The 14,549-nt window shown below is 39.7% G+C and overlaps 1 protein-coding gene across 3 annotated transcripts in view; it reads left to right on the top strand.

Annotated features, from left to right (window-relative positions):
* Positions 1-14,549, top strand: part of ZCCHC7 (zinc finger CCHC-type containing 7) — a 161,145-nt gene that overhangs the window by 90,642 nt on the left and 55,954 nt on the right. For 2 of the 3 annotated variants that reach the window (XM_045021798.1, XM_045021800.1), the window contains exon 3: positions 12,931-12,999. The exons of the other annotated variant lie outside the window; for it this stretch is intronic. In XM_045021798.1, the coding sequence (XP_044877733.1) occupies positions 12,931-12,999 (69 nt within the window). The remainder of the gene's footprint in view (positions 1-12,930; positions 13,000-14,549) is intronic. 3 annotated transcript variants of the gene reach the window in all.

Raw genomic sequence — 14,549 nt, 5'->3', positions numbered from 1 at the left:
TCCTGTCACCCTTTCCCATCCTCCTTTTGGGATCATGCCTGTTTTCTGCAGTATGAGTGGAACTACTACAGACAAATGGGTATTAGAAATTATTCAGAAAGGATACCCCCATTCCCTGGCCCCTTATGGGGAGCCTCTCATGAAAGGCTGTGTATTTCTTCATAACACCACATTTTTATTGTACCCAGGTGCAAAAAGGAGAGTGATATTAAAAAGGAGGGTTTCTAGTCTCTTTATTTTCTCATTCCCGGATGAGTTTGTCCCATACTGAACCTTAGAATATTGAACAAGGACCACAGATGGGTAAAATTCTGTGTGCTATTAACGTCCCTAAGTTCTCAAGCTTGGTTTGTGGCCCCTGACATTAGGAATGCCACTCTGTATTTTTATTAGACCAAATCATTGAAAATACCTAAGGTTCACTGTTAGGACAGTTATCTTTATCAATACCGACTACTACTTTGGGGACTTTTTATAGCTGCTAGAGTCTTTACTAAATGGCTGACAGTTGTGGCTTACTCTTTTACAACAATGAAGTATTCATAGGTATTCCTCCATAGCTAACTAATTTTCAAAGATACAGTCTCTGCAAAGAAATCTATTTTCTTCCCTAAGTGTGAACATGAACCTCAAGGGGCCAGGTTTTCAAAAGTCCTTAGCACCCATCAGCTCCCAGTTAGGCATCTAAATCAGTGGCCAGAATTTTGTAAATAACTCAGCCCTCATTTTGGAGCATAGTTCTCCAGGGAAGCTGCTGGCTGTTGCACCCTTCTGAAAATCTGGCCACTTTATTTGCAACATTTCAACCTCGAAACAATATGTGGTGGTTCTTGAGACTTCTGAGTCTCATGGCTTCTGAACATATTTAATACTGTTAGCTAGACTCAATATGAGATGTCTGCAGAGTTCGTTAAAGACCGTGTATCACCCAGGACAAGGCAGCTTAAAATTGCTGGTGACACTGACTCAGGAGATCCAGCACTCTCTTCAGGCAGGCAATGCATGAGGATGTCTGCAAGGGAGCACCTTTCAGTCTTTCTCAGCAATCAGCAGTGATTCTGATGGATGCTTTGGGCAATGGCCTAAAGAACTTGCTTAGATTGTGATACAATTTAAGATCTTAGAAATCCAAAGAGACCAGACTTAGAGCTGAGTATGATTAGTGTAATTTTGTGTTTACTTCCCACACATTACATGTTTAAACAAATCTTCACTAATAGCACCACTGCTATGTATTTCATAATGGACAAAGAGGGGAGTTAGCTCTTGACTAGTATGTCAAAAGGGTACCTAGCTTTAGGAATAGTGTATCCTGGATCAGATAACTTGTCTGGCCCTTTATTTTCCCAGCAAGGACAATATGTAAGTAGACAATCGAAGGTGGAAATGTAGTGTTCCAAATACTTGATCTGTCGAGGATGTTGTGGTAATTCCAATCTTCATCAGCTGGGAGTTTCCTCAAACAGATCTCCGTCCTTCAAGGAAAACCGTGAAGTGCCTTTAATTCTATTCCTGAAGTTGCAAAGGTCCTGGCTCCCTAATGTAATTATTCCTCAAGAGTGTCCTATATGCCTTTCCTACTCTACCTCTGTGATCCAGGCTCTTTAGGCAGATCAAAAAGGGCACTGCTTATGACATGACACAGGTGATGACTCTAGGTTAGGATAATTAGTTCTAGTTCTTAGTCATAGCCCTGGCATCAGAACCTCCTGCTCCTCTGAATCTCCTGTTTTAAGGCGATGGCCACATTCTTCAGTTAGTTCTGAAATTTCCGAGTTATGCTGCTGAATTCTGATAGACTATTTTCAAGAGATACAACAAATCATTTTAATGAGGAAGACCATATGTCTTAAACTGCGAAGATATTTTCATTGTGGTTTTCTAGCAAGAGATCTGCTCCATTGTTTTCCATGATTCTTTTAAATTTGGGCTGCTCATTATCACTTATGAGTTCTAGACTCTCCTTGAGTCCTGTTGGTCTCTGATACCCATTTCTGCATTAAAAGTTCAATACAATGTTTCCCAGAGTTCACACATCCTACTGCATATTTATAAGTGTTGCTGCATGTCGTTCCACGTGTGTGTGAGACATCATTTGTTGGCACCTTATTCAAATACTTCCAGAGATGAAAAATTAGAGCCTTTAGCAGAGTGCTGCTCATACCAGTAATCACTAAAGTGCATTTTTAGTGTCAATAACATCAACCAGTGAGAGCCAGTCTACAACAGCTGAGTTGCCTTATATTTTGTTCTTGAAGAATAAGGTGGTTTATGCTCAAACTGTCTGTCTTCATACTTTGCAAAGGAGCTGTACTATAGGTCTGAGATACCATTGGCCTCTAAACAGTTGTTTTAGGCAGGCAACTCAGCTGAAGCATTGATGGACCCAGGGACATGCACAAGTGGGGGTAAATAGGGGCACGAGCCACCCCAATCAGTGAGGGCACAGAACTCCTCTAGGCTGGGGCAGGGAGAGCGAGCTCCTCCGGCCCTGGGGCCATGGAGGGTGATACAGCTCCTCCTGTTGCTGGGGGAGAGACAACTCCAGCCACGGGGGCTGGGGAAGAGGGCGAGTGAGCTCTCCAGGCCAGGGCAGAAGATGAGAGCTCTACCAGCCCCTCTGGCCGTATGTGCCTGGGAAGAGGGGAACCGGCTTCTCTGGTCATGCAGGGGCACAGAAAATGCCCCCCCCCCCCAAAAAAGCAACCAAATTTTTATTCCTGTGCACATCCCTGGATGGACCAATTCAATTGAAATAAAGGCATTTGAGGAAATCCAAACATGAATCTAATCAAGGGACTTCTTTTCAACCATACTGTAAAAAGAGAAAACTTAACAGTCTGTCTGAGACAAGGACATTTTTGTTGCTTTCTTTAGAAGATGGAAATTTTAAATATTTCCTGATAAGCAGGAAATACTTGTTTCCAGAATTTTGCAGTTAAGTTGTAGTTACAATACAACTGTCTTGTTACACCAGATAAATAGGCTCCAAAGAACAAAGCAGGGTAAATTCAAAGCCTTGATTCCTATGTAATATTGCAAGTGGTGACTTCAGAGCATTGGCCCATATTAAAAAGTAATTATTTTAAAGACCTAACTACATTAATACACATTGAAATTTTAATTTTTATCTCTCTCAAGCAAACTGCCACTGCCAGATATCTTATTCCAGAGCTTCGTTGGGCACAGTGACTTTGTCATGGTGAATGTTATACAGAGATTTGTTAACAGTATTGTGGTAGCTATGTTGGTCCCTGGATGTTAGAGTGAGATAATATAATAGTCTAATAAAAGATATTGCCTCAACCACCTTGTGTCTCTAACACAGAGATTTGACAGAACAAGATTCCAAAGTTTTATTTCTTGCCTAGAATTGTGAGAGGATAATACATTAGCAGTATATTATATTAATGAAACTGGGATTGATTCTCTCCTTGTTGCAGAAAGTGGGTTTTTGTTGCAAGAATACACTCCCTAGCTGAGGTGCTAGATTTTCTACAGTTATGTTCAGTGAAAAACTGAACCATCACCACTCACCAGCCTCCAGTCCTTTGCATTGTTATGGGGAAGATAGATTGTTATCGAATACTCAATTTCCATCTTCTGGTCATTCATTATATTGATAATTCAATTGTGATTTTTGTGAAACAGTATAAATCCTCAATTAATTAAATGATTAAATATTTATCATTGACTATACAGAAAAAATTCAATATCCAACAGTATTTAATTATACAATTTTGAGTTCAATATACCTCAGTTAATATGAACATGGACCCAAATGTCTTTAGTATTCAGCAATGGAAGCTGTTACATCTCCTTCATGCCAAGTGCAAATAAAATGAAGTCTTTAGCTATCCCAGCACCAACAGTAAAATCAGCATATAGATTAAAAGCATTTGGCTGGGAAAGCAACGGTGATGCTGCTATGAGGGAGAGGCTTTGAAGAACTAAAATTGGCATAATTTCATCACCTTCCAACAAAGGAGACTGCCCAGAGATCTTCAAAATGGTGCATGGCCTTGGTGTTCTGCACTGTTTGCTCATATTTATATTGGTGGCTACTAGGAATATCTCTTCCCATTTCAATCTGACCAGGAGACTGTGCTGGGTACTGACAGGTACAGACCTCACCATGGTGATTCATGCTGTCATGACCTCCAGGCTTTGATTAGTGCTCAGCTTTGTACCTTAGAATGAATAAATATGAAAACCTAGTGGCATTGAGAGAGGGCAAGACTCTACTGGCTGAGAATATGGCAGCTGGAGCTTATCAACCCATTGCTGTGGTCATTATGCGGGCTCCACAATGAATACGAGATCCAATTCAAAGTCTTGGGTCTAATCCTTAAGGTTCTCTCTGAGTTAGTTTTGGGCTGCTTGAGGCATGACCTCTCTCATCATGCACTGCTACAGACTAGGGACCCAAATGGCTAGGCAGCGGTTCTGCAGAAAAGGACCTAGGGATTACAGTGGATGAGAAGCTGAATATGAGTCAACAGCGTGCCCTTGTTGCCAAGAAGGCTAACGGCATTTTGGGCTGTATAAGTAGGAGCGTTGCCAGCAGATCGAGGGACATGATCGTTCCCCTCTATTCGGCATTGGTGAGGCCTCATCTGGAGTACTGTGTCCAGTTTTGAGCCCCACACTACAAGAAGGATGTGGAAAAATTGGAAAGAGTCCAGTGGAGGGCAACAAAAATGATTAGGGAGATGGAGCACATGACTTATGAGGAGAGGCTGAGGGAACTGGGATTATTTAGTCTGCAGAAGAGAAGAATGAGGAGGGATTTGATAGCTGCTTTTAACTACCTGAAAGGGGGTTCCAAAGAAGATGGATCTAGACTGTTCTCTGTGGTACCAGATGACAGAACAAGGAGTAATGGTCTCAAGTTGCAGTGGTGGAGGTTTAGGTTGGATATTAGGAAAAACTTTTTCACTAGGAGGGTGGTGAAGCACTGGAATGGGTTACCTAGGGAGGTGGTGGAATCTCCTTCCTTAGAGGTTTTTAAGGTCAGGCTTGACAAAGCCCTGGCTGGGATGATTTAGTTGTGGATTGGTCTGCTTTGAGCAGGGGTTTGATTAGATGACCTCCTGAGGTCCCTTCCAATCTTGATATTCTATGATTCTATGATCAAGACCTTCCGTGTCAACTATCCACCTCAGGAACAATGGAGCCATCTCTAACAAGAATAAGTCTTATGAGAGCTGCCGACAGACCTCTTTAATGACACACACACAGCTACAGAATTGTGTTCCTCAGGAAATTAGAATGATCTCAAATCTTGCCTCCCTCAGGAGAAAGTGCAAGGGCTATCTGTCTTATTTCTTCCACAGGAGTCATAAACAAAGAAACAAAAATGCTACACATTATGCAGGGAGAACACCTATCCACAACAAAGTGTCTTCCTATAAAATGTGTTGTTGTGGCCTTGCTGGTCCCATGTCCCACCTTGTGTCTTCCTGTAAAACACTTAGGCACTACAATAATGAATGTTGGTTGGATACCTAATAGGCATGTTACAGTTGCCATTTAGAAAGTATGTTTAGCAGTGACTAATTTTCCAATTAGTACTTTTTCATTGAAAAAATTCACTACAGTATTTAATCAGTTTTTTTCACTTAAAAGTGATACAGAATCTTGTGCAGAAATAAGTGAAAAATATGGCCCTTTGGTGGGGAAGCAAAATAAGTGACTTTTCTCTCTCTTCTCCCCCCCTCCAAAAAAAACCTAGTAATCAATTTTAATAAAATCTAATCTTTTTTATACCCTGGGACTATGTAATCCATGGAGTCTGGGGTATCAGCAGTTGTTGTGGAATTCAACCATAACCCACATATTGCCACAAAATTGTACTTCAGAATCTGTCTTGCATTTATTTAATAATTTGTTTCTAAAGATGCTGGCTGTCATGCTAATCTTAAACCATAAAGACTATAAACTAATGCAGTGGTGTGTTCCTGCATCTGCAGACTGAAACAATAGCTCTGAAAGATGTGAAGTGCCCCATTTGTATCAATGGGATTTTGTCTCTGTAACCTAAAGATGACCATTTCATTGTCAACAGTAACTATTTAACTGATGATTATTTTAACATAAACTTCTAGCTAATGTGCTTATCCTACAATCAGACTGTCTCTCACACCATCCCAGTTGCCGAAAGCTCAACTGCCCCTTGCACAGTTGCCAAAACCTCCAGCTTTCCCCATGACAACTTCTGTGGTGGTTACATGTGTCAATACAGAAAATAGGGCATGTCATCAAACATTTAACATGTAGTGATAACGTGGCACTGGATATCCAAGTAAGTAGTTTAGGATCTGCTGTTCTGATCATCTTATTCATTTTCATAATTAATTCAAACCTCATTTTTATTTAAGCTATGTTGATGCAGATTTTCCAGTCTGCCATGGTAAAGTATAGGAGAGACCAGAGACCTTGCCCCAGAGTACACAGGTTTTGTTTATAGTCAACCAAATAAAATATCTGTTCCTGATCTCTACAGCAAGCATTCCTGAACATTTAGTACAAGTCCAAGGAGAATCTACACTGCGGTCCAAGGCCTCAGGCACATAAGAATTGAAATTAAAAGGACTGTCTTCCTCTGCTGAAATAATTTCTCTCTAAGCCAACTTCTCTCACACACATTCCAGAGAAGAGACCTTAATGTTAGACCACTTTCTCATTGTCATCATTATTCCACTTTAAAAAAAAAAACCAAAACCCTCAATATTTACTTTCCAAATATATTTTGCTTGTCTGTCTTATCTGTTCATGCATCCTTCAGATATAACATTTCATATTTATTTCTCCAAGAATTATTGGCATCTTAAAATATACTTAGGACAACTTAATTAAATGCCTCCCTGTTCAAAGAAACTAGTAATTCTCTTTCCACAATCATACAAGACATGGCCAAAAGGTGAATGTTTGATGTGAGGGCTAGTTCTGTTTTTGTCTTGCTTGGCTAAATCAAAAATCAAAGTATAGACAACTGGATTTCTAAATTACGTATTATACATTTATTCTCCAGTGGGAATAAAATGTTCAGGTTTGTCTCCTTTTCTCTGTTTAACTTTGACTGCTGTGAACAATAGAAAGAATAGCCCTGCAGCTGAGCTACTTATTTTTTTTTAATCTATTCATTTTATACTTTTCAGACAGATTTTTCCCCGGGGTGAAACAAAGGTTAACTGAAATTTCCTCTGTTGTGTACCTGAACGAATCAGCAGTTTGAGAAGGAAATCCCATTGATGGGCAAAGAGAGTGACAGGCTCTATTTAAAGAATTCCCCCGACTGTGTGGTAGACCAACCATGCCATGAATTTAACTGTTCCTGTGGTCCCCATACTTGTACCCACCAAAAAAAGAGAAAAACCTACTTTGTTCTGCAAATGTTGGACTAAGCTTTGAAAACCATGAGCCATTGAGTTTTGTGAATTAACATTAGCAGCAGTGGCCAAGACTTAGGGGAGAGGGTATCTATCACAGAATACACAAAACAAATGGAAAATTACACATTTATATAATATACAAACTCACACATGGTGTGTGTGTGTGTATATTTTAACGTATACATGTGTGTCAATATACAATTTTGCATGATACATACTCTTCAAGATTGTGAAATATTATATATTCACTGTTTACTGCTTTTTGCGCTACATATTTTTATTCACATTACAGTTCTTAGAGCATCTTACACACAAAAAATAGAAAAGAAAGAGGCAGTAAAATGAGGGGGAAATATGTTTCATAGCCAAAAAACTGCAGAACAGTCACACTGCACAGAGCAGAAATATGAAGCAGTCCTGAATTTTTTTAAAAAATTTATGTACCAGTACTTGGTAAATTTATGTATTTAAAAGGCTGCTTTAAATATGAAAAGCAAGCATCTCCACTTAGATTAAACACTCTTAGTTCATGTGTACTTCAAAACTTGTGAACCTTCTTGAAAATCCCAGTTTTAGCCCTGTGGTGGGCCCCAAGAGAATATGTTGCCTAGGGATTATAAATACCATGTCATAGTCCCCAACTGTCAGACTTTTCTTCTCTTGTGATGACAGTTAAAGTTTACTCCCATAGGTAATAGGTTGGTAAAGTTTGCTTAAAGTTGTTTTAACAGGTCTTGAAATTATTATATTCAGGTTTTTGGTGGTTTTTTTTTAACTTTCTCTATACCAATTTTTTTATGCTTGAAGCAAAATCATGCGTTTTGATACATTTCAATGTGGGTTGGCTTTCCGTGAATGTTCACTGGTAGATTTGGGCCAGTAAGTGGCTTTAAAGAGTACCATAGTGCACCAAGATAATGGCTGCTAAAGATAAATTGTCATTATTATCATGAGAGTGACCAAAACAACACAGAGGGCTGATGAGAAATGTCAGAGAGGAGAGAGGTGGTGTGTTTTGCTATTGTGGGAGGAGGGAGGTTCTGTCCTTTCCATAAGGAAATTTTTCATGTTGGACTTCTATCAACTACAGTATGAACTGATTTTTCAGTAGGAATCTATGGATCTCTTTCAAAGTTCTCTACTTTTTAGGGATAATATGTTCCAACAGCAGGTGTCTATTTCAGTAAGTCATCTCTTTATCATCAAAACAAATGTTGAAAAATCCCTTGAAGTGTCTAAGGAAGTCTCAGAGAACAGCCAGCTGATTCCAGTTCTTCTCCAGAAATAGTTCTACTTCAAAATGACTGAGTGGTATATCCAGAGCTTCATCTGCTGTTGCTTCTCTGCATCATTTAGCCTTGATCTACTGCCTAGGATTGTGTGAGTTCAGATGCCAGTACCCTCCATACAAGTTTTGTAGTCATCAATCACTATGGAGTTGGGGAAATCGGAACGTTAGGATCTAGGTCTGCGGTCAGTCTTTTGAAAATATGTCATAAATGCTGCCAACTGTTGTTTAGGCCTGGAGGTGCCTCTCTTCATCCAGTTGCATTTTAGAATGTTGTGTACCACCTGAGTTCAATTCGATTTAGGTGTTCTTTGAATGGAAACCTTAAGTGGAATGAGCAACAGGGTTATTGGCACAGACCATATGTTGATGCCTGTAAAGCAGCCATTGTCAATACAGATTTCAGCCTGTAATATATGGGTATTTAGAATACAGCCTATTCGAGGAAAAATATTATCTTGTTGGAATAGCATTTCTTGTACTTCTGCAGAATCAGAAGTTTTTGGAAACAGTGGCTTTTTGCCTTAAAGAGTTGCAGGATAGAGAGAGAGAAAAGAAGCAGAATTGAGTCAGTTTCTACAATCTGAGTTGCCTGAGTTTGCTGTGCACAGTTTTTAAACTGAAAATAAAATTTACATGGGCTTTTCCAGTATAAACAACTAAAGGTAAATACTTTGGCCATTTTTGTTCCATTATTTTTCAGAGTAGGACCCCTATAGATTGTAAGTTTGCGGGGGCAGGGACTCTTTCTTACTGTGTGTGTACAGTGCCTAGCACTGTGGAGCCCAGTTCTCTCTTGGCCTCTCAGCACTGCTATAATAAATATGATTGATTAATTAACCTCATTTTAAACCTGGTCTTTCCACATGGCCTTTGCATGATAACTGTGCATTTAAAAAGTTCATTTAAAAGACTCGAGTCAGGAGGTTGAGGATATAAAAAGCATCATGAAGCTTTGTTCTTTCATCTCTGCCTCATCTATGTTCTGTGTGCTTCTGATCTGTATGTGCGCACAGTATTATGTGTGGATTGTATTGTCTGTGTTGTATTTAGAATGAAAGGTCATTGGGGAAATTCATATTTTTCCCCCTGCACATTGCCAAGCACATTGTTGGAGTTCTATTGAGGGTGGTGGTGGTAATAATAATGTCTCTGCCCCCTGTGACCAGTAAATTGGTTGGTGGTTTTAATAAACAGAATATGCACTCAACATCAAAATTCAAACATTTATTTTCCTGTAAGAAAAAGACAAACTTTGTATATCTGTTACCACCAGTCAGAACAAGAAGTGGATTTTCCATGATAGCTTGGAAAACTGTACCACATTAAACATAGAGAACTTGCCAAATTTCGGTTCCATTTCTAAAACAAGAGCTATAAAAAAACATCAGAAAACTCCATCACAGAAAATTATATTGATATATTTGAGTCTCAGTGACGTAAAACAAAAATATTTACTGATTTAGAAACCTTAGAAGTTTCAGATGCATTTAAAACCTGCTGGCATTAAATTAGTCTTTTATGGAGAAGGGATTTATCTTTACTCATTTAAAGTTATTATTAATTATTTGTAATGAAGTAACACTCAGAGGCCAGGATCCCATTGTGCCAGGCATATGAATCACAGATGGCCCCCGCCCCAGAGAGCTTACAGTCTAATATAATTGTGATTATACACCTTTACCCCAATATAACGTGACCCAATATAACACGAATTCGGATATAACGCGATAAAGCAGTGCTCGGGGGGGGCGGGGCTGCACACTCCAGCGGATCAAAGCAAGTTTGATATAATGCGGTTTCACCTATAACGCGGTAAGATTTTTTTGTCTCCCGAGGACAGCATTATATCGGGGTAAAGGTGTATTATAATTAAATACAATTATGGAATTAAGATTTTAATGTGATTTGGAAACCAGGGATACTTGCATCCATCTTCCCACCATAAGAAAAATCTCTTGCCTATTTTAGCGGGTATGTTTGTTTCATTGTGAAGTTGAATGCACAAGTGCCATCAAACATTAAGCTCACTGCATACAGTTACCAAAGAAACTTAGTATGCATAATGTCTTTTGGAGACAATGGAGATGTGATTAGTCTTAGACTGGGGTTAACCACTCCAGAGAACAGGATAAAATTCTCCAGATTCCCTGCTGAGAGAACTGAAGTGCAATGTTCCTAGTGGTGTAAAAGGTCTCATTTCTTCCAGAGATTGAAAGTCAGGCCAAGCTGTATGCTTGACTGCAAAGGTGACATCTTCAAATCCCTAGATCACTGGTTGTAGCAGAATAACCCAAATTTTAGGATCATAGATAAGGAATCAGTTAAGTTGTAGCTCAGCCTAAATTTATTTTCTCTCTTAAGGGAATCCACTGCCCTGCCAAGCTTGGAAATGCTGGATTTTTCCACCTTTGCCAAATCTCAGAGGCAAGCAAGAAGGTCCACTGCCTCCCCCTCCTCCTGGAGTAGCACCCTCTATAAATGCATTTGGTGAACTGTAGTGATATTGCTCCTCAATATTATTCTTCCACGCTCAGGGCAGAGGTTTTCTCAACAGTTCTCTTTCACGATTTTTTTTGCCATCTCCTTCCTTTCTCTGGAAGAAGAGACTTGAACTCATGGTCATCTGGCTCTTAGCCCAGAGCGTGTTCCCCCTAGACTATAGAGCATTTTCTGGGAGATCTCTCTCTCTGCCAGGAGTCTGCATGGGGCTGACATTGTTTGTGTTGCTTGCAGCAGCACACTAGTCCATAAAACCCAGAAGAAAGTCCAACAATTTCTGAACTATTGGGCTGTGGAGTTGATTTACTATACTTGGGTATTAGAATCATAGAATATCAGGGTTGGAAGGGACCTCAGGAGGTCATCTAGTCCAACCCCCTGCTCAAAGCAGGACCAATCCCCAGATAGATTTTTGCCCCAGATCCCTAAATGCCCCCTTCAAGGATTGAACTCACAATCCTGGGATTAGCAGGCCAATGCGCAAACCACTGAGCTATCCCTCCCCCTCAAAAGGAGCAGTCCAGCGATATAAATTAATATTGTCCACAGTTTTCTCTCTCTCTGTCTCTCTCTCTCTCTGGACAAAGAAATTAGAAGAAAGTTTTTTATTACACTTTTTAAACCAATTGGGGAGTGAGGGGAGGGGGGATGACTATATTCCAGATACCCCTTGGCCAAACAACCCTAAACTCTGTCCGTGGCTCAGATTAGGCATGTAAATTGTAATGCAGTTTGAAAATTTGGCTTTAAACAGAAATATGGTTGCAACCTTACCCGTAGTGCTGCTCCAGACCATCCCATAATACTGTGTACACAACATGTGATTGTCTATAGAAGATGTTCCTTTCACAGAACTCTTATTTCCATCCAAGCACTATACATTTAACATCATCCCCATTCTCATTTACTCTGGCCCCTTCCTTTCTCACCACACCCCAAACTGACAGGATGTTGGTATCAGCTGGATAGACACAAAGCCATTCTCTTCCCCACCCTCCGATCCAAATACAAAAAGTTCATAAGGCTAAACAGAAGAATAAACAGGCATGTATTTTCTCATCAAATTATGTGAATGAATGAATCATAAAAAAAATAAAAAGTATCTTAATGTGGGTACCACAAATGAAAAAGGTGGGAAAAAATCGAAGTATGAGAAAATTCCATTAAAAATAAAATAATTTAAGTGTGGCAGGTCTGTGTTGTGGGGGTTTACCTTGATACCATGTGAAAATTAGCAGCTTCCTTTGAATAACACATTCATTTGTGGCTATGAGATTCTGGTGCAGTCACTTACTGGAGATGGAGAAAGCCCCAGGGGAGATTATCAGAATAATTTTTTAAAATGTTAATATCCTTTCACAAAGGCACTGTGAGCTGTTTAAAAAAATAGAAAAAAGTGGTGTTTTTGCATAAATAAAATAATTACCAAAGAAACCATAGACAGTGTAAAGAATTTAATTACCAAAATGTTTGTGGATGCCTACATCAAATGGATAAAAAGATATTTAGTAAAGAGCTGCATTATGTTTTTACAGTCCTTTATAGCTGTGCCCCCCAAAAAGTGTGAAGTGAAAAGGGGACATGTGAACCCCTAGAAGAACAGGAATTAAAATATAGCCGAGTGGTTTTATTGAGTACTAAAAACATGGGGTTAAACCTTTGCACATTTTTCCACATCCAGAGAATTATCTTGGAATAGCTTTTATCCTCTTCTGAACCCAACATTTTCTGTCTTTTCCTTTAAAGGAAAATTCCACTCTTTTTCTCCAAGCTTCAGAAAGAACTATACCAGGGATCGGCAACCTTTCAGAAGTGGTGAGCCGAGTCTTCATTTATTCACTCTAATTTAAGGTTTCACGTGCCAGTAATACATTTTAATGTTTTTAGAAGGTTTCTTTCTATGTCTATAATATATAACTAAACTATTTTTGTATGTAAAGTAAATAAGTTTTTTTAAATGTTTAAGAAGCTTCATTTAAAATTAAATTAAAATGCAAATCTCCCAGGACCGGTGGCTAGGACCTGGGCAGTGTGAGTGCCACTGAAAATCAGCTCGCGTGCCACCTTTGGCACATGTGCCATAGGTTGCCTACCCCTGAACTATACCTTTTTTTAAAAATAGGGTGTGGGTTTTGGGGGGGGTTTATTTGTTTTTTTTTTTATGTTTAGCTGTCTAGTTAAAAAAGGATAGTCTTACTTTATGGCTGCTTACTTGATTGGAGCATTTTCCTACTAACAAGCAGGAAATGAGAAATTAGGATTGAAACATTCTCATTCAGCACTAAATTCAGTTAAGAGACCATTAGTTTTTAACACCGATTTAAGGTAAGTTTCATTCTCCTAAAGACTTCCAGGTAAATGTAACTTTTGTTTTAAATTAGCAGGTATTTCTTTATTTTATATCCATACCTTGTCCAAGAATTTCCGGTGAACATGGGTCATCTTCACACATCCTCCCCTTGTGTGTGTCTGCGCCATCCATATTCCTTACTGCTTCAATCATCCTTTCTTTTACCCTGCAGCATGACCTCAGCTCTAGTCCCTGGCAGAACCTCACACCAGCCACCTAATTTTCCTCTCCCCTCCCATGTCAAACCCACAGGCTCCACTGCCCCACTACCATATGGACAGATGGATGGCCAAATTATGAGCTGTTAACTACTAGGTCTGTCACTTCATATCTGCTCCCACCTCCTGCCAAGCAGCTCTTAATCATCTCATCTCAATCTCCCATTCTCCTGCCAAAGCATTCAGCCACCTCTTCTTCCATTGATCCTGCCAGCAATGACTCTTAGGTCATGTCTACACTACAAAATTATGTCAACCTAACTTATGTCAGCATACAACCGCCAGTTATAAAATCACTTGTGTTTGTGTGTGCACACTTGGCTCCTTATGTTGGTTGTGCGTGTCCTCACCAGGAGCATTTGTATCTATTGTATTGTCAATGTGGGGCCACTCCTGAAAGCCAGTAACAGTCAACATAAGCAGCAGTGTCTACACTGATGCAGCATCGACCTAATTACATTGACTGTGACTCTATGCCACTTGGTTTCCAACTGAGAAACTTCCAACTTGTTTATCAAGCCGTTATTCTCCCAACACTGTTGTATGGGTCCAAAACTTGGACAACTTGTAGACACCACTTGAAAGTCCTTGAGAGACACCATCAACGCTGCCTTCGTAAGATTCTGAAGATCAAATGGGAAGACAGGCGCACCAATATCAGTGTTCTGGAAGAGGCAAAGATCACCAGTATCAAGGCAATGATCATCCATCAGCAATTCCACTGGGCTGGTCACATTGTCCAGATGCCAGACCATTGCCTCCCAAAACAGGTCCTGTTCTCTCAGCTGAAAGAAGGG

This window comes from Mauremys mutica, chromosome 6 (assembly GCF_020497125.1).
Source record: "Mauremys mutica isolate MM-2020 ecotype Southern chromosome 6, ASM2049712v1, whole genome shotgun sequence".
Lineage (NCBI taxonomy): Eukaryota > Metazoa > Chordata > Testudines > Geoemydidae > Mauremys > Mauremys mutica.
Note: the sequence above shows the minus strand (reverse complement) of the source record. Positions and strands in the feature narration are given on the sequence as shown.